The sequence below is a fragment of the Peromyscus eremicus genome, chromosome 8a (genome assembly GCF_949786415.1).
Source record: "Peromyscus eremicus chromosome 8a, PerEre_H2_v1, whole genome shotgun sequence".
NCBI classification, from domain to species: Eukaryota; Metazoa; Chordata; class Mammalia; order Rodentia; family Cricetidae; genus Peromyscus; species Peromyscus eremicus.
Window position 1 is genome coordinate 73,553,605 of NC_081423.1, and position 20,619 is coordinate 73,574,223.

A 20,619-nucleotide genomic window follows, 5' to 3' on the forward strand; every position below is an offset into this window, starting at 1 on the left:
TTCCCAGATGACTTTAGCTTGTGTCAAGTCACCACAAAAGCCAACCAGTACAACTAACCGGCCAGTGGACTCCAGAGATCTGCTTATCTGCGCTTCCCCACAAGCCTGACTTTTTAAAATGTGAGTTTTGGAGAACTGAACTCAGCTTCTCATGCTTCCATGGCAAGCTCTTTACCCACTGAGCCATTACCCTAGCCAAAGAGAAAGAAACTAATTTGCACGTCAGTTTAGTAACCAAAGGTTTTATTTGTATTTCACACTAGTGAACTAGTATGAACTTCCAAATTGAAATGTTATTAAATAATTGAAACCCAAACTGTCACTCATTTAATTAAATAAGCTACTTCAAGAAACCAATGGTTCTACAACACAGCTCTTTCCTGCTGTCTTGTGAAGAAAATGAAATTGTAAGGGATTTACCATTTCCAATTTCTCTGCCTTCAGGCGAACAGAAGGATTTAGGGAAATCTTCTTTCCTTGAGGTCCAGAATCATCATCAGTCCAGGCAGGAGCAATCTCTAGAAGACAACAGGGTGCACATTAATTGGAGATCTAATTGGAATAGAACTTTTCATTTGACAAGCTGTGTTCTGGGCTCCTGCTGTTCAAAAATAATTCTGGTTAAACAGTTGGCAGGTCTTACTTTTGTTTTTATGAAATTTTCCCCTGTGAGTCTAAAATGTATCATATAAGTCAGCTTTACTTGAGTGCTAAAAGATATAATATACAGCATAGTAAATTACGCATTATGAAGTCTCATGGAAATGTTAGCCTAAAAGACAGATACCTAACCATTATGATGCTCTCACCACAATGCCCTGGTAACTGTAAGGCAAAGGCCTCGCTGTTCAAGCAAGTGAAACAATATTAGCGAGTCAGAAAGACCATGATATTTCCTTGACTGGAAAAGAGTACCGCTACAGGAACTGTGGCAGTAGTCTAGAAAACCTCTAAGTGTAACTTCTAACACTTACGTATAAAAGGACGATGTGGACATGAAACTTTCTGAGCTAAAAATCCCATTCCATTTTACAGAAGGACTGGATTTCTAGCAATAGAAGTAGACTTTTAAGAGTTAACGAAAATACTCTCCTCACCCATTTCCCTGTATGTTTTCAATACAGCTTAATTATGCAGATATGCTTTTTTGTGTCTGCAGGAATGTGAAATTAGGTGCCACCAGAGACCAGCCCTTGAGAAACAATTTAATATGCCACATTTTTAAAGACGAATTTCTACAATTTATGTCAATCCTTCCTATCTAAGTTGTCACTGTTCTAAATACACTCTTAAATGGTATTTTACTAGTTCTACATAGAAACAAGAGGAAGAGAAAAAACTTTTTGAAATGTCACATCTTTATGCAGTGTTTTAATTTTTTTTAATTTCTCAGAGCATCTGTCTCTAAGTACAGAATGATTTGCATTCTCTTTCTTAAGAACATAAGAAGCACATATGAAAATAAAGAGTCTTCCTCTAAACCTTTAACACATCCTCAACATTCTATGCAAAATCTTTAATATAGCTTATAGGTGTTAAGAGTATATATAAAAAAAATTGTCACTGACTTTTAGCTCTAAATGGAATTAAACCCTAAGAAGGGTTGATTTTAGTGTGACAGAATTTTTACAATTCTGGTAACAGCAAGAAAGACTCTTTTGTTTTCATGACATCTAATTGTTGGCCATGAGGTTAAAAAATATTAAATCCCTATTTTTAAGTATTAAGAGAAAGTCTGTAGTGAACTTACAGTGTGGTAGAAAAGATTATCATGGGCTGAAATGAAATGGAAGAGCAAAGGGGTAAGGAACTTCTGTTCTCGACTTTAAGGTTGCATCTTGAGACCTGTTTTCAAATTGGTGCCTGACCTTTTATTAAAGGTCACTAACCTCAGGTGAACTCTAGCTAACCTATCTGTGGTTCAGCGAATGACTCAATTCAAGTGTGTGAAAGTGTCACTGAGTAGATGAAAGCAATGGGCAAAGGAGAGAGAAGGGGACACACATGACAGCCACATACACCAAGGCACACATTTTTACTGTTTTCCTACAAATTAAGTGTAATAATCTGGTATGGCAAAAGGTGGAAATAACGTTAGCTCTATTTTTACCTCTAGGCTGATAGTGAATGAGTTAGACTTGAGTTCATTAATCTTCATAATAACCACAATGGCATAGGTGTTGTTATTCTCACCCCCAAACCAGGGCCTGACAAGGTAAAGAATTGACCCTGGTTGCACATCCAGGCCACAATGCTATGGTCTAAATCTCTAGTGACTCCAAAAACCAGTGTTGCTATGAGTCCACATTTTTCATCATCAAATTTTCATCAAAGTACAAAGACTCAAGCTGATACTTGATGAGGACTGTAAAGGCAAAAATCAGTAAAGTCAAGGAAACTACAAAAACTGAAAAAGAGACACTGTGTGAAGAGAAAAGGGGAAGTAATGTAAAACTATGCAACCCTTGGTTTACTAGCAAGCACTGTGCCTTGGCAAAGCTCGTTATCTTCTGCCTACCTTCCTCTACACACTGACTGCAGGTTCATTCTTGAAGAGGCAGGGCACAACATCAGTGCCTGTGGACAGCTCAGGGTTTAAGCCATAAATGTCTGTCTGTCTGTCTGTCTCTCTCTGTCTCTCTCTACCTCAACCTCACATTTGCTCCTCTCTGGGGATCTTCTATTTCTGTTCTTTTTAGGATGAGAAGAAAGGAAATGCTTTGTAAGAATATGATCAAGAGTATGATCAACACTAAAAATAATTTTTAAATTTTACACAAAGCCTCAGAAGGCATTTTTCTCCATCGGCACTGGTTGAGTTTTAAAGAACTGAGTGTAAAGGAATGAAGTCTTGTCACATTGCTAACATAATCACACCCTTTCTTACTCCCTTAGGAGTAGCTTCTGTTTATTTGCAGTTCACTCGCAAACTTGCTTATTATTCAACTTACTGCCATAATAAACAATTCTGAATTCTCAGACTAATTTATATAATGGACAGATAATCTCAAGTTATACTCATGTATAATACTGATCTTAAATATTCTAGCCAATTTTACAATTGCAAATAACTCTGAGATGAAAACAGAGAAGAGCCATCTTATATATATTTTTGTTGAGGTTAATATTAAAACTTGTTTACATTTAAAAAAAATACTGCAATGGTTTGAATGTGAAATATCTCTGTGAATTCATAATTTGAATACTTGGTCTTTAGCTGTTAGGATTATTTGGGGAGGTTACAGAAGTTAGGGGAAGCTTAGGTATGTGGGACCTAGCTTGTGGAGGAGAGTCAGAAGGGCTGTGTGTGCCTTTGATGGTTTACATTCACTTCTGCTTTCAGCCTTCTCTGCAGCCTGATAGGGTAACCATGTGAGAAGCTTTGCCGCATGCTCCCACAGTCAGGGAGTTTCTTAGCCATGCCTTTCCCACCATGATGCTGACTATTCCCTCTGATCGGTCAATCCAAGTCATCTTGTCATCTCTTAGAGGTATACCTTTGTCGGGTATTCGGTCCACTAAAGAGAAACTAACTAACATGAATACCCACTGACTAAAGGAGTCTAGATGGTGATGCTTAAGGATCTGATATGGGACATCTATGCTGATGGACTTACCATACCATGCGTAAGTGATGTGGAGACACTTCTGAGGGTTCTCCTCCCTGTCCTGTGTAAAACCCCATCCAGTAAATCTCGCCTACTGCATTTATGTAGAAATAAAAATGTGGATCTGACTTAATGCTATTTCTATCCTAGAAAAATATTCTATGTTAATATTTTAATTTTATAAATGACTTACTCAAATATATTTCTCAATAACTACTTTCCTATCCCAAAATCGAGCATAGTTTCTTATGGTCATTGTACAACTCTCACTTTACTTACTATTGCCAGATCTGTGTTCTCATCAGAGCGGCCTCTCAGGGTCTCCGGCATCTCACCTATCTGGGCTCTGTGCTCCTGCTCTCGGCACCTCCTTAAATTAGGATGGTCTTCTGCCTGCTGCCCTTAAGACTTAGGGAATGTTTGATTTTGGGGAAGCTGAAGTTTCTTAATAGGTTGTGCATACTACGATGAGTCTTTTGCTGTATCCCCGCTTTGGAGGTTGAAGGGAAGACGTAAAATTGACTCACCCACAAGAAGACCTCACTTCTGCTCTAAAACCGTGTTCTTACTTTGGAATGCTATATGAAGTATATAGTAGCTTACGGTTCTGCAATATAATAAATAATGAAAATAGTGCTGAGCATATACCATGTACCAATCACAATGCTAAGTGCTTGACATGCATGATCTTTGATCTGTAACTTCCCCTTATGGCAAACGGTTCAGGGTCAGGGAGCTAAGATACCAGGGTCAAGGGTTAAGACTTCCCAGGTTATTCCTGTGTTCTCCTGTACAACATGCAAATCACTGGTTGTTTCTATTGAATATCTCCTAGAGCTTCTCGCTCACACTCTCCTTAGTCTACTTTGTAGATGTCTTTACATTATTTGTGTACAACAGAAAATCCAATGTACATGCAAATCTATGGAGAGATATATATTTATTTCAATGTTTTCTGATTTGAGTAATTAGGATGTTAATCTCATCATTGAGGATGTTAACCTCATCATTTATTTTACAATAATATTAAGTAACTCACAGAAAGATCCTAAATCTCTCTGGAATTCCTGCTGGGCTGTGTTCACTGCTAACTAGGTAGTATTTAGCAAATGTACACTAAACAAATGGCTAAAGGGACTAATTAGTTTGGTTACTCTAAAAATTGAAAATTTATTACACACATGTTCCATAATTAAGGCTTTACAATATAATCAAGGAACAAAGGAGCAACTTGGACTGACCTTGCATCTTGGATTACCTGCTTCATTCATCTATCTTCTTTCCATGTGAATTCTCAGTTTAAAATAAAAACAGTCTATCAAGAGACTGAACATTAATTACGTCAAAGGAATACTAATTAATAGTATTTGCAAGAATAACTAAAGCTCAGTAATTAAAAGGTATATAATTTTGGTTACAAATTACTAACCCTTGGAAAATACTTCTCCCAACCAGAGGAAACATATGATGAACGCAGCACAAATCCCCGTGAAGACTGCTGGTGGCTGTTTTCTTTCCTTTCTTTTCTCTTCTTTTTTTTCTTTTTGGTGCTGCGGACCGAATACAGGGCTTCATGCCTGGTAAGCATGTACTCTTCTACTAAACTGTACCATTTGTCCAAGTCCTAGTAGCACTTAATCTAAACTAGTTCTCTTTATTTTGCAATTCTTAGCAAAAATAGTGGCATTCAAAATTAATACATGTGGGTTTCACTTTGAATAATAACTCAGCATATTGTGTTAGTTAGCCTTTTAGTTATATTGAATACAGTTTCTAAATTGTCTTTTTTAACTTTCAGGGTTAATTTCAGTGGAGGAATTTTTTCTTGATATTTGAGACAATAAGAACTTTATGGTTTGATAAAAATCCTTTTCTATATGTAGCTTAGACACTTTTGATTGTATTTTATTTTTTAAAAAATCACCAAGTCATTTTAGGGTAATTCAAAACAGTATCAAAGTTAGTATGTCTGTGCTTTCTAATTTATATTCATACAATATCTTCTAAAACAAACAACCATTTTTCTTCAGTCCTGTTTCATCTATATTGTGTTTTCAAAGGTGCAGTGGTATATCTCATGAGTACTTCAGTAAAGGGGCAATAAGTCACATCTTGACTATAGAAGCCTTTCATTACTTGATTACAACAATTTAACTATTACAACTTCACAGGCATTTATTATAACACAATTCTTAAAAATTATTATTATTATGTACTTCTTAAAATTTCAACTCTGTGTTCAATTAAATTTCAGGCAAAAGGCGAAATTTAACAGAAAGCACCAAGCAATATATTCATTTTGCTCTTTTATTCACTGAAGGAAAAAAAAAGCATAATATATTCTTCTCTAAGGCTTATTGAAAGTCATACTATGAATTCATCATTGAGAAAGAGTAATTGAAGAAAAAAATGACAGGAATTAAATGTGAATTTACCTGAATTAGATGTATCTGTAGGGTTGTTGTCCAAAGAAATAACTGGAGTATGTTCTGTTTTACTGTAGCCAGGTTTTGTCTGTGAAGGAAAACGAGGGAGATGATGTGTCTTTTCTAAAGTAGGTCAAAGACCAAACTAGATGCTCATGTTAACATAAATAGAATGTTTAAAGACATCAAAGCAATATTCTAAAAAGAATAAAGCTCCTAATGTTTTGGTATATTCATCTTCAAAGAAGGCATTTCAGAGTTGAAAGTAATAACAGTTTCAGCTCTCCAGTGTCTAAGAAGAACAGAACAGAAGGCCATGTCCCTTGCCTTTTAAAAGACACAGTCTAAGGGATGACAGAAAACAGTCTCTCTGATCACCGTCTACCTTGAACAGAACTTACCCTTAAGGAACTTATCCTATTGACTAAAAGTTTCTTGTCTTATTTTACTCCTAACACAAATTTAAAGAATATAGAGTCTACTTTAGAATTGTGATTTAATAGGACAATGTAGCAGACTGAAAACAATTAAATTGATTTGGATATATAAATTCCTCATTTTGTGGGAATCAAATAAGTAAGGTGAACTATTTCACAGGACACACATGCGAGGGGGAGGGGAATACTCTCTATAGATAGGATGGTCAGGATTAGTCTCAGTACATAGCGAAGAAACTAAGGATTGAACACACACACACACACACACACACACAAACACACACACACACACACAGAGTACTGATCTTCCAATAGGTAGAAGCAGAGAATTAAACATGGCTGGTTGTATGTTGATGTTTTCTGATTAAGTTTTTAAAGAAAGGATACATTAGCTTGAAAATCTATGTTTTGTAAATGGAAGCTTCTCTCCTGACTGCCAGTTCCTAAATACCCAGCGGCCACTTCCCAAATAATTGATTCAGAGGCTTAATATTACTTATATGTGCTTGGCCAGTAGCTCAGGCTTATTACTAGCTAGTTTTTACACTTAAATTAACCCATAATTCTTATTTATGTTTAGCTCGTGGCTTGGTACCTTTCTCAGTATGACATTCTCATCTTGCTTCCTCTGTGTCTGGCTGGCAACTCCACTCTCTGTTTTTCTCCTTCCCAGAATTCTCCTTAGTTTGGTCACCCCACCTATACTTCCTGACTGGCTACTGGCTAATCAGCGTTTTATTACACCAATTTGAGTAACAAATCATTACAGTGCATAAGGATTATTCCACAGCATACATCATAAAAATCTAAAAAGGAAAAAAGTCTTTCAAGGAAATACTAACTTATTAATAAGCATTATTAATGAAATTGCAATTCCATACTGACTTAACCAACATTAGAAAAAACATTAGGGATTTATGGACTAGATAGGAAGCTGGAGTTTAAGATTACCTGAATTGCTTTAAAAGAAGGTAAAACTGGGCCCTGAGTCTTGGGAGTGGATGAAGTCTTTGGAATTAGTGTTTCAGGGGGAGGAGAAAGAGGATTAAATGTTGAGGTTTGAAGTCCACAGTCTTCTGAAGCTTGTAATGAGGATGGACAGCAAATATTTCCCAGATGGCCACTGTAAGATTTTTGTCTGATGAATGCTATCTCCCAAAGAGATTCTGACCTATGATGAAAAGACATCACTTTGAGGATATACAACAAATGCAATCAAGTAAATTCAAAGATAGTGTTTCTAGTAGCATAAAAACCTTTCTTTAAGATATCCTAAATCATCACATTTACATATATATGCTAAATGACTCATCCTATCATATGGATGGAATTGTTACCTCAATTTGGCTCTGTTAATTATGTTTTTTGCTTCTTCAAATGATACACCAATCATAGATTCCTTGTTTACTGAGACAAGTTGATCTCCTGGCTTCAAACGTCCATCCTAAAAAGAAAAGTCAAAAAGAAAATTATGAAAAAAAGAAAATAGTTTTAATAAAATTAACAATAAAAATAATTAATTTTTATGAATAATGTCATAAGCAGAGTAAAAAAATTAGAGAATCTCCATAGAAAATGCTAAAATAGTGCCTGGTTAACTAATACACATAGGTAAAATTATATAGTTTATACATGCAATTAGTACACTGTCATGCTAATGAACCTGCCTACTGTAGGCAACAGGCCTGTATGCCAGGAAAGGACACTCATTTTCAAAGCTAAGCACTATGAGCTTGATAAGAGTCTGACTGATCAAGCAAGCCAAACACTAACTGCACACTGAATATTTCAGAAAAGGAGACTCATCTACCTTAGTGAATGAACATTCTTGCATCTTTCCTCTGGTTAATGGATACATGAAGATACACGGACACACAGCATGTACCTACACACAGAGAGACATAAATATACATGCACACATACATAATACACACATACACATTCATATACACATACAATACAAACATGCATACACGTCCACACACAGACATACAAAATGTACACACGCACACAAATATGCACCCTGATTTTTTATATGAGGTTAAGAAACCTTATATTGATCCTATCCAAATCTCAGTTAATAATCAAGCATCCTCTTTATTAAATTTGCTAGTCCTCCTGTGGCCAGGCCTACTAGGCTGTGCATATAGCATCATAGCCATGTCATTTAATTGGCTGTTTTTGTTAAGCGCTGGCCCTGTGCATGACTGTCCCAAATACATATGACCCAGTATTATCAATTACAAGATTGATGTGGTTGCTGGGCCAGTATCTTAGTCATTTGTTTTTGTTTTGTTTTGTTTTCTCTTAATTCAACTGAGAAGGAAAGTTCTGTTCTTTTACAGATTCTAAGGTAGTTCTCTTCTCTCACTACTACAAACATAGAAAATATTATTTCCAGAACTACAGAAAAGACAAAGGATTAAATTCTGAGTATCCTCCAAAGTCCTGTGTGCTAGAAGCCTGGTTCCCAGCTTGGCATTACTGGAAGCAAGTGAAATTTCTTAGAGGTGGGGTGAGTGGGAGGTATTGGAAGCACTGGAGACAATCCCAAAAAGAGCATTATGGGACCCTGGCTTCTTCTCTCTTTTGTTTCTTGGACATTAGATGAGCATTTTCACACTGTCACATCCTGCCAGAATATGTTGTCTTAGGACAAATGCAATGGGCCAATCAACCAAGGACTGAAACATAGAAGAGTGTGAATCCAAACGGACCATCAGTTGACTAACTCAGGGGTATGGTATAGTAATAGAAGGCTGACTAACACTTTACTTTGATAGTGTTGAAACAATCTCTACAATTCAAGTTACTGGACTTAAAATCTAACCTGAGTCAGTAGAGTGCTCAGCCACAGATGGGACATCTATACCATCCCCCTCCTGGACAGTTCACAAACATTGCTGAAGATGAGGCAGAAATATTCTAAGTGTCAGAGGTCAGAGAGAACTGGAGTGAAGCAGTGTCTAGTGAAGATGACGAGACCACTGCATCCATGAACTCAGGCAGCTGTGGCTGTTTGCACAAGACCTATAATCCAGTGATCAAGCAGGTCGACATACCAGCAGGAGCCTCCCACATGAGAGGGACTGGTGTGGAGGCTAGCATTCAGATAGATCTGAATTTGAATGTGAGCTCTGCCATTACTAGCTAGATCTTCACAAACACTGAGAAAAAGAGATGGGAAAGCACATCCTTTCACCAGGAACCAGGAACTGAACTATAGACATCTGTTAATGTCTGTTACAGAAAATCACTGCCGGGATACAGAGAAAAAGGCTAAAAAACTCCAGATGGGCAAAAGGGCTTAGACTGACCTATAGTCTCTTGCATTCTCTTCTCAAGCTATACAGCTCCCATGACTGGTATGTGTTAAAGGAACATTTTGCAGAATGTATTGGGAGGAGGAGAGAAGGCCTCTGGCCACAGGTTTCTAGTGAGTATACATATTTTTAGTTTTAAACATGTATTTGTAGCTGTTCGTGTTTTTCTTTGCCTCTTAGAATAAGATATTAGCTGATCATACAAATTTTTGAATCTGTTTAAAAGTCACAGCATGTGAAAGAAAACAAGGCCATTTTTGTAAAAGTCTGGTATTTTAAGTGAGTGAATTCTGCCCCAGACGGATTAATATGCAATATATGTGCTGATATGACTTGAGGGAATGCCGAGACCACTTCCACTCATAGATTATGGAGCAACTGCACCACATGGCAGGCAAAATGCCAGGCATGTCTAAACGCTGAACTTCAGTTTGAACACTCTCAAACTTGACAGCAATGTACTTGTCAAAATAATAATATATTCATGGCCACTTAAGTTCTTGTTGTAAACTGCCATCACTGTTCGTTTCAATTATTATTATATTATAAAGGTTTTAAATAACATATTATTATATTATCTATTGAGCCCGATTCTGACAGAACTAACTCATGATTCAGAAAGGAAGTGTTGCTTCTGCAAGTCTTTGGATTCCTTTCCCAAGCTACAAATTAGCCTTTTTTTTTTTCTTTTTTTTTTTTTGGTTTTTTCGAGACAGGGTTTCTCTATGTAGCTTTGTGCCTTTCCTGGAACTTACTTGGTAGTCCAGGCTGGCCTCAAACTCACAGAGATCCACCTGGCTCTGCCTCCCAAGTGCTGGGATTAAAGGTGTGCCCCACCACCGCCTTCTTTTAACTCTAGTAATTACTGTAAACATAGGAAAGTTACTTAATATCTATGAGACTCCATTCATTTTCCTAGCAAAAAAGTTGGTATCTATAATATGAGCTTAGTATAAGAACCAAAGAATACCTGCAGAACACATTGTAGGTAAGGTGAATAAACACAATAAAGTAAGGCAAATCAGTCTCATTATTATGGTACATCTTCAAGAGAAGTTCAATTACACTGCTCTTGAAGTAGAGCCCACAGCTCGGAAAAAAATTTGAAAATCCTTAACTTTCCAAGCCTGTTGGAAACTAGCTACAACTACCTTTTTCTAGCTTCACCACACACCTTCTATCCCAGAACAAAAATTCCTCATCCTCTTCTCAGAGAATGTTCCTCACACCAGCTGTCATCTTTACATTTCAGTGATTTTACACATGGCCACTTTTATCAAGAATGCTACCATCCATTCCTATCTCCCTCTCACCTCACAGGAGGCTCAAACACTATCTTTCCTGAACAAAACACACATTTACTTACTTGAGTCATAGCTCTTACTTTATAGTGACTATCCTTACTTACATTACTTCCACCCTTTTCCAACTTAGAACATATTAATATTAACAGAGCTAACTCTCAGAGGAGTCACACTTATTCCTTTGGTTGGCCAGATCATGCTACCATGTTTGGTTCCCTAGCACAGTGCAAAGGAATCTAATCATCTCATAATAAATTAATGAGGTCCAGGAATTAGCTTGAGGAAGGTAACATGTTATATAACAATAGAAACAATAACAACAAAGAAGAGAGTGATGTGGCAAAGTGCTGCTGCTTCCTCGGTGTTCACCGATGGGACTGGTTTCCAAATGCTTTGATCATAGTTCAGCAATGTGCTCAGCATATCCACCTCTGGAAGTGATTATGGCCTTCCACCCTAAGTGAGCCATGACTAACTGTGGGATCTTTGTCTTTACTTACAAGTTTGATAAGAATTCCTCAATTTATCAAATCTAGACAATAATAGCTGCAAGAGATTCCATTTCTTTATGTAGCAAGGAAGAATATTGCCAAGTACAACATGGCATTGTTTGTGAGGAACATTCCAATTTCAGAGCTAGGAGAGGAAATATACCCTTACAGGCAAACAGATACAGTGCACAGCTACATATATGCATATTATATATAGCGCTTATATATGCATTTTAAACATATCTTAGGATCAGCTAAATAAAATGTTTCTTCATATTTGCAGAAGTTTTCTTCTTTATGTTATTATAAATGAAAGAAAAGAAAACACTTGAAAATTTCAAAATATTATCCATCATCTGATACATAGGGCCAAGAAGGAGACACACCTTGGTCAGGAGTGAAGTTGATAGCAGTGGAATGGTAAACAGACAGAATGTGACAGACTGATCATGGCAACATTTATTCATTAATATCTGAGTGAATCACATTAAGGAAATGACTGTAAAGAAATCAGACTCCTCCTTGCCATTAGGAGGCAAAGGGACCAGTAGTTCAGCCTAGTTAAAATAATCAGAGACTTTGATGTTCCATTACAAACTGAGCTAGGTGATATGAAGCATGGGAACAGGAGCTAGCCACACACACGGGAACAATAAAACCTGGCCTCATCTGCAGTTGCACTGGAGGACAGGAAACAAGTCCTCTGCCAAGTTCTTTAAACTGATATCTGGAATAGCAGAATGAGAAGGAGGTGCTGTTCCCGGCTTAATAGAACAATATACCTACACGGAGATAAGGAAGAATTGGCTCTTTCAGAAACAGGGAATACAAGCTTGTAAGTGTAGAGATGGGAGAAAACGAAGAGCTGAAGGTGAAAGGGGTCTACACAGAGGCCTCTAGGTTACTAATACTAGTCAAGGTAGTTTGGTGGGAGAGGAATTAGGCAGGTACATTAAGAGCAGATAAAGCTACTGAGAGTGCCAGTAAAAACCAGTGACAGACTAAAGACGGAGCTTAGAGAGATGGCTCAGTCTTACTATGCAAGCAGGAGAACTCTAGTACAGAGCCCCCAGGACCCACATAAAAATGCATGCAATTCCAGCACTGGGAAGGAAGAGAGAGGTGGATGCTCAGAGCCAACTGGCCAGCTGGTCTAGCTTAATCAACCAGTTCTAGGATAAATAAGAGACCCTGTCTCAAAAGTTAAGGCAGAGAGTGATAGATAAAGACACTGGTGTTGACTTCTGATCTCCGTTTTCATGTACACATACATGTACCTATACCAGCATACATACCACACAGACAGACAGACAGACACACACACACACACACAGAGAGAGAGAGAGAGAGAGAGAGAGAGAGAGAGAGAGAGAGAGAGAGAGAGAGAGAGAATGACTAATGGGCTCAAGAGAGTAAAAAGGTCAGCAGTATGTGCTAAGATGAATTGGAATACAGTTGCTATGATACAGGAAGAAGGAAATGATTGGGACATAGCTTTGAAAACTGATTGAGAAGGGGCTTTATTTGGGAAGAAATGAAAAAAAGGTGTGAGGTGAGTATCATGGATTGTGCCATTGTGCCTTAGAAATGTTAGTTCTGAGATATCTCTAGGAGAGCTAAGTGTAGATTTTCATCAGGAAATTAGGAAGCTGACTGTGAAGATGAAGAGGGTGTGGAGGTTAACAGGTTTAGTAATATTCTCTGAAGACTCTAGACTGCAAGGGACTGGCTAAGGGAGTGAAAAGGGCTTTCAGATTCGCGTATCTCCTTATTCAGAACCTGGTGCATTTGTTCTCAGCGTACAGGCTGCCTATAGCTCTTAGAGCTAACAGAATTCCACTACAGAAGATCTGATGCCCTGGCATCCATAGGTACTGCAGACATATGATAAACACAGAAAAATAGGTACGTGTATGCCTGCATTTGCGCGCGCGCACACACACACACACACACACACATTTTAAAAATTATAGCCAAGTTAAAGCACACATGAAATTCAGAATAATTAACAATTGATCAGTCTGGCATTCTAGTCAGGAAAACTTTGCAGCCTTTGTTTTATGAATATAACCATCATGCACAAATTCTGTACAGATTAATTTTTTGTATTACTATATTAGATCTTGTGGGTCAAATCTGTAAGATCAGATACTCAGAAAGCTAAGAGAAGAGGATGGCTCAAGTTCTACCTGGACTCCTGAGTGAGTTCAAGGCCAGCCTGGGCAACTTAGTGAGACCTTGTCTCAAAAATAAACACTACCAAGAGTGATAGGATGCTCGCTTAAAACAGAATCTAGGTTACTTAGAAGCATATTATCAATAAAATCTTTACAGAAAACATACATCTGTTTTGTACTTGCCTATAGCATTCCATCTTATGGTAATATTAAAAAATAAATGTAAGGAACGGAGAATTTTTCTAATTGGTTTTCTTCTTTTGCACATGACCTGAACATTAAAAACTTCATGCTGCTCTCTAGTGGTAAATGAAGAAAACTGCCCACATTTTATTTATCCATTCTTCAGTTGAAGGGCATCTAGGTTGCTTCCAGGTTCTGACTATTACAAATAATGCTGATATGAACATAGCTGAGCATGTGCCCTTGTGGTATGATTGAGCATTCCTTGGGAATATGCCTAAGAGTGGTATAGCTGGGTCTTGGGGGAGATTGATTCTCAGTTTTCTAAGAAAGCGCCACATTGATTTCCAAAGTTGCTGTACAAGCTTGCATTCCCACCAACAGTGGAGGAGAGTTCCCCTTGCTCCACATCCTCTCTAGCATAAGCTGTCTTCAGTGTTTTTGATCTTAGCCATTCTGACAGGTGTAAGATGGTATCTTAGAGTTGTTTTGATTTGCATTTCCCTGATGTTTAAAGATGGAGCTCCGGGAGTCCAATCGGTGAGAAAGAGGAGGGATTATATGAGCGAGAACTGTTGAGACCATGATTGGAAAAAGCACAGGGACAAATAGCCAAACTAGTGGAAACACATGAACTATGAACCAATAGCTGAGGAGCCCCCAACTGGATCAGGCCCTCTGGATAAGTGAGACAGTTGATTAGCTTGAACTGTTTGGGAGGCCCCCAGGCAGTGGGACCAGAACCTGTCCTTAGTGCATGAGCTGGCTGTTTGGAGCCTGGGGCCTATGCAGGGACACTTTGCTCAGCTTGGGTGAAGGGAGGAGGGGACTGGACCTGCCTCGACTGAATCTACCAGGCTGAGCTGAATCCCCAAGGGAGTCCTTGCCCTGGAGGAGATGGGAATGGGGGGTGGGCTAGGGGGTGGGGGGAGAGGAGGGAGGACAGGGGAATCCATGGCTGATATGTAAAATTAAATTATAAAATAAAAATAAAAAAATGAAAAAAAAGAAAGATTTGTCTTTTAGCACACCTCAACCAAAAAGAAGGTATATCTTATGAGCATAATTTCTAAATCTGCTATGGTTTACATCAGATAAAAAGCCATTTAAAATTTCTACGTTGGCTGGGCGATGGTGGCGAACGCCTTTAATCCCAGCACTCAGGAGGCAGAGCCAGGTGGGTCTTTGTGAGTTCGAGGCCAGCCTGGGCTACCGAGTGAGTTCCAGGAAAGGCACAAAGCTATATAGAGAGACTCTGTCTCAAAAAACTAAAAAAAAAAAAAAAAAAAAAAAATTTCTACGTTCAATTTATTAGTCTAATTTAAAATATTTATGGAAATAAAAGGGCATAAATTGTTACTTGTTCTAAAAGCAAATGTGTATTATTTACCAGGCATCTTGAACTCTTACTGCAACCTGCCCAAAGTATCTTAATTAGCAGGGCATGGTGGCCTTTAAAATGAACATTTGAGGTTGAATTAGGAGGACTGGCATGAGGTGGAGGCCAGTGTGGGTTATGTAGTAAGTTCCAGTTCAGCCAGGTCTAAAACAATTAAAGTCTCTGTCTTAAACAGGTAAGCAAGCAAGCAACTTAAACTATACTGAATGCCTCCAGTCTCCCATTCTACCCATCCATATCTCTAAGCTTTAAAACTGAAGTGAGAGTAAATTTCTTTATTCTTACCAAAAAGATTATGGGGGGGGGAGACTTGAATTTGTTTAACATTGAACTATGTTATTTGGCTAATAATTTAATTTGAATAGCTACAATTTTACATCATTATAATACCTTAAACTGGAATAACTTAGAACTTAGAAAGTATATTGGAAAGATGCTTAGTATTTCTACTGTTGTAATGAAATATCACAGCCAACAGCAAGCAACCTGGGCAGGAAAGGAAAGCATTTATTTTACTTACACTTCCAGATAACAGTCCACCACAGTCAGGGCAGGAACTCAAGCAGAGCCGGAACGTGGAGGCAGAAACTGATGCAGAGGCCATGGAGGAGTGCTTCTAACCTGGCTTGCTCCTTACGGCTTGCTCAGCCTGCTTTCTTACAGCACTCAGAACCACCAGTCCAAGGGTGTCCCCACCCATGATGGCAGGCACCTTTATATATCAATCACTAATTAAGAAAATGCCCTAGCTTTCCTATATCCTGATCTATGGAGGCAATTTCTCAATTGAGTTTTTCCCCTCTCAGACTATTATAGTTGCTTGTGTCAAGCTGACATAAAACGAGCCAGTATAGATGCCTTGTGAAATAAACAAACCTGAAACAGCTCAACTATGACAATGATTTTGGTGGAACCGATTTTCCTTCGTGAGGAAATAAAATCCAATTGAAAAGACAAACTGTTTGCTCTGTAAGTGTCTGCAGTGGGAGAAGGGCAAGGTGGAATTATTTAACAAAGCCCCCAAAGAATAATTCTAAGAAGAAACTTAGAAGATCCTTTATCAAGATATCTAGGTTGACATAAATAAAACCTCAAAGGGGTGACCATGCCAATAGCAGAGCGAGTTTTTTTTAATAAAGTTGCTGGAGTTTTGTTTAAAATTTGGCCCTGAGTTTCTTAGCCACCAGACAGAGAAATGGGTGCTCTATCACACACTTTGTATATGAAGGATGAGATCAAGAAAAAAATGCTGGACAGTGTCTGCTCCTAATTCTAGACCTAGTTTCTCATGCAGATGCTGAATGCAGCCTCTTGTGGACAAATGAGAAGGTCAACCAGTGAGTCAACGAGAAGAATTAGTGCAAATCAGGATATGAGACTATTCAGTTTGCTGCTTTCCTTTCCTTTTGCATTTAGGAAGCCAAAGAGATGCAGTTCAAGGTCAGGTGACCAATGTGATCCAAACTTAGCAGGCACACAGGCAACATGATTTCAGATATAAGTTCTCTTGACTCTGCTTCAGAGATGATTTGAATAGCATGTAACTAAACAACCTTTAGTTAGAGTCTGACATATTTATTATTGGCTTACTTGGAGAATTTATTGATACGTTAGGGCAAAAGTCTTTGAAGGTAATGGTCCCACTTATGTCTTTCATTGAGGACAATCAACTCATATAAAAAAAAAATTACTAAAGGAAGAAAACAAATCTTACCACTGGTGGATTTTTGTCATCACTGATTGTTTTATGTTTACCTTGTAACAGTCGCCTCCAGGAATGACTTCCTGAATATATACCAATGGTCCTTCGTTTCTGTTAATTCCGCCTAGGATCTTTAAACCTAGGCCTGTTTCCTTAGTAACTGTAATCACTCGAAAGGCAGGATCCCTAGGATAAAATATGTTAGCACTCACAGGTTAGGCTAGAGATCTCTACATAGAGTTTTCTTTCAGCTATTTGTTAGATCAAATTGTCAGATCTATATAACGCAAAACAGTTTATGCCTACTAGCAACGACATTTGAAGAGTACCACAGAAAAGAAGTCAAATGATTTTTTTCAGCATTTTAAATCCTCACATAAAACATGAAACAATTAGTGACAGCAGTATGTCTATTTCTTAGGAATACAAGAAAAGCAGTTTTTAAACGTTGTTTAAGTAAATTCAGGGATTAACTAAAAAAGGGCCTGGGATTTGTTTTTTTGTTTTTTTGTTTTTTTTAGCTGTTTATAAGATTGGCTCTAAAACCAAATGTTTTAATGTATCAGACAAACAACTTCATGTTTGTAGGTACTTACAACAAAATAACTTTACTGCCACATGGATCTCAAAAAAGTTAGCCTTTAAATTTAGGAAAAGGATTTTATTATTACAAAGCACTTGCTTCAGCTGTAATTTCTGCCACACATGAGAAATGCCACCAAAAAAGGACTGTCAGAAGAATTCTACGAAAGGTATGTCACTAAGTTCTATTTCTGATCATGTTGGTCAAACAAAACTTAAGCAAAGTTAAAAACAAAGCCAGGCTTCATGCTTCCACATCACTTACTGAGACCCATGTTAAGAGGTATAAACATAAAATGCTAATACATTTAATATTTATAGAATCCTTTGTTCTAGTTATTTACACAGACATGCACACACATACTTTAGACTATTCTAGAGAGGGGAATATATACATACATACATATGTCTATATATTTTTGTATATCTACATGTGTATATATTTGCTTATGCAAAAAGGAGAACCAAAAAGAATTAAAAATAACAAGGATTATCTATAGGAAGACTGAGGGCACAGGAAAGGACAAGGATTAGAGGAGACCTTCCTGCTTGAACCTTGTAAAATATATGTTATATGTTTACAAAATATTTACCAGTTTCTTTGGTTGTTGTCCACACGCTACTTCGTAAGGGGCCTTTCTACAGGTCAGCGTTATCTTTACTACTTGAATCTGGCCTTGCCTATTGGATTACTTTGGTCCACAGGACACCAGCAAAATCAAATGTGAGGAAGATGGATGTTTGTAAAGCACTCATACTGCCTGCTAGGAACCGTTCTGCCAGTGTTTGTCAAGGCCCAAGTTAGTCTCCTGAAGGGTGAAAGATTAGATGAAAGGAAGTGAATTCAGCCACCCAGCCTTGGAGCTGAGGTGCTGGACACTGGCATGCCATCTATTGCCCACCAGAATCTCTCGCCAGCCCATAGAACTATAAGGAAAAAAGAAATGCTTATTGTTTTAAGACATTTGGGGATGGTTAATCAGCAAAATCAAATCTTATATAAATTCAAAAGTGTCAAACCAGATTAAAGAACAAAAACAAAAAAACAAACCCCCACAATCCGTACAAGGAATTTTAAAGAGAATGCAGGGTTTACTCTGCGTGTTGACTTACATTTTACTATGGTTTGGAGGTGTCCCCCAAAGGCCTCTGCGTTAAAAGGCTTGGAGTGCTATTGAGAAGTTACTGGTGGTACCTTCAAGAGGCAGGGCCTAGTTCCAGGGCACTAGGTCACTGGGGGAATGACCCTGCAAGTGACACTGAGATCTGCCTCTTGGCCACTATGTAGTGAAGAGACCAGCGGATATATGGTATTGCTGTGTCTCCACAGGCTCAGAGAAAAGAAGTGAACACATACCAAAAACTAAGCCAAGAGCCTTTCAGGTTTCAGAGTTGATTATCTCAGGTGTTATGATCACAGGGTAGGGAGGCTCACTACAACACACCAAAGCCCCAGTAATACAACGTGTTACTCTACTCATTACTCAGTATTGCTTGCCTAGGCCACAAAGCTACAAAACAAAACCAAACCTAACAGTGTACCCATTTCAAAACATATTAAATTACATTGAAAACTTACTTTTCAAGTAGGCTGGATGATGCTGCAGCAGATGTATATTTATGCATGCTTTCACCACAGTTGCCTTGGATTTAATAGCTGTGTAAATGAAGAACTTGAGGAGTCTAAATAGTCTTCTTTTCTTCAGACTGGAATAACAGAAAATAATTTTTCAAGTCTTAGAACATTCCAATGTTGTTCCAATGTCACATAAAGACATTATGTATACTTGGCAATAGACAACATATGCCCATGTATTTCTAGTCATGTGTTTATCATGGGCTATGACATTTTAGTCATTAATGGTAACATCTGAAGCATCAAGACAGATCTCTATACAGATAGATGGACCTATCCCTACATCATTGTGAACATATTAAATCCATTCTCTTTAGTACAGGTGATGAATACAGTGATGTTTTCAGCAGTGATTACAACTTCTATGAGTGATAAACTTAAAAATGCAAAAGACTGGAAAGTGTCTCCTGTGAGCACAAGGCTATGGAGCTCACAGTCAGGAAAATAATTATACAATATACTTGAAGAAAACAGAAATTCCTATCTCACCAATTCCCCCCAAGGGTCTTCTTGCAGATTCTATATGACTCCAGCTCATATTACTTCATTTCACGTGCTTCTTAAACACTTTCCTATGAAAAAGAAAAAGACATGGTTTTAATGTCTTATATAACTCTGCAGAGAATAATACAGAGTTGCTTAATTAAAACAAACTACATTCAAGCAGAGTTGCTACCTGTGAGTGAGAAATATGAATGAAGCCGAGGAACTTCCCTTCAACACCATGAATGCATACTACATGTAATTCTTTAGCTCTCACACAAGTGTACTCCTGGGAGGGAGAGAAGATCCATTCTAAGGTCAAACGGTCAGTTTAACCAAAAGGCAGGTTTCGCTTAAAAATTTTTTTAATCTGTGACATGGCATAATTGATTGAATATAGTCAATACTTGAGGGTTGAAAACCACATCTGGACCATTCTGTACAATCCTCTTAACTAAAGTACTGAGTGAGGAGATGCAGAGGCATTGTGCTTTCCACATGGATGCATAGTGCTTGCTTCCTCAGTAGAACTTGGGCTTTGGAGCCTACAGAAGAGATCTTGGCATTCACTACTCATGGAGCATCCTAGTGATGCTTCCAGGCTTCACTAAGTCTCAGCTTCATTGATACAACAGGCCCCAAGATAGCAGTGATGTTTCCACCAGTGTACACACATGTAGTAGAAACTTACCAAACAGTTCCCTTTATCTTACATTTGCTGTAAATCAATTACAGAGTCAGAGAACTAAAACCAGGGGCTTTCTCCTACCTTTCCCCCAACCACTGTACACAGGAGAAATAAAAACCTCTTCTTTATACAAACCGAAAGGGCCTTGGACAAAGAACCAACAATCAATCTTTAGGAAGC

The 20,619-nt window shown here is 38.0% G+C and overlaps 1 protein-coding gene across 1 annotated transcript in view; it reads right to left on the minus strand.

The window, feature by feature from the left end:
* Positions 1 to 20,619, minus strand: part of Stxbp4 (syntaxin binding protein 4) — a 153,876-nt gene that overhangs the window by 116,747 nt on the left and 16,510 nt on the right. The window contains exons 2-8 of the mRNA XM_059271512.1: positions 19,758 to 19,840; positions 19,212 to 19,339; positions 17,104 to 17,236; positions 7,809 to 7,915; positions 7,423 to 7,642; positions 6,044 to 6,122; positions 421 to 518 (exon numbers count right to left, since the gene is read on the minus strand). Of these exons, the coding sequence (XP_059127495.1) occupies positions 421 to 518; positions 6,044 to 6,122; positions 7,423 to 7,642; positions 7,809 to 7,915; positions 17,104 to 17,236; positions 19,212 to 19,258 (684 nt within the window). The 5' untranslated portion in view covers positions 19,259 to 19,339; positions 19,758 to 19,840. The remainder of the gene's footprint in view (positions 1 to 420; positions 519 to 6,043; positions 6,123 to 7,422; positions 7,643 to 7,808; positions 7,916 to 17,103; positions 17,237 to 19,211; positions 19,340 to 19,757; positions 19,841 to 20,619) is intronic.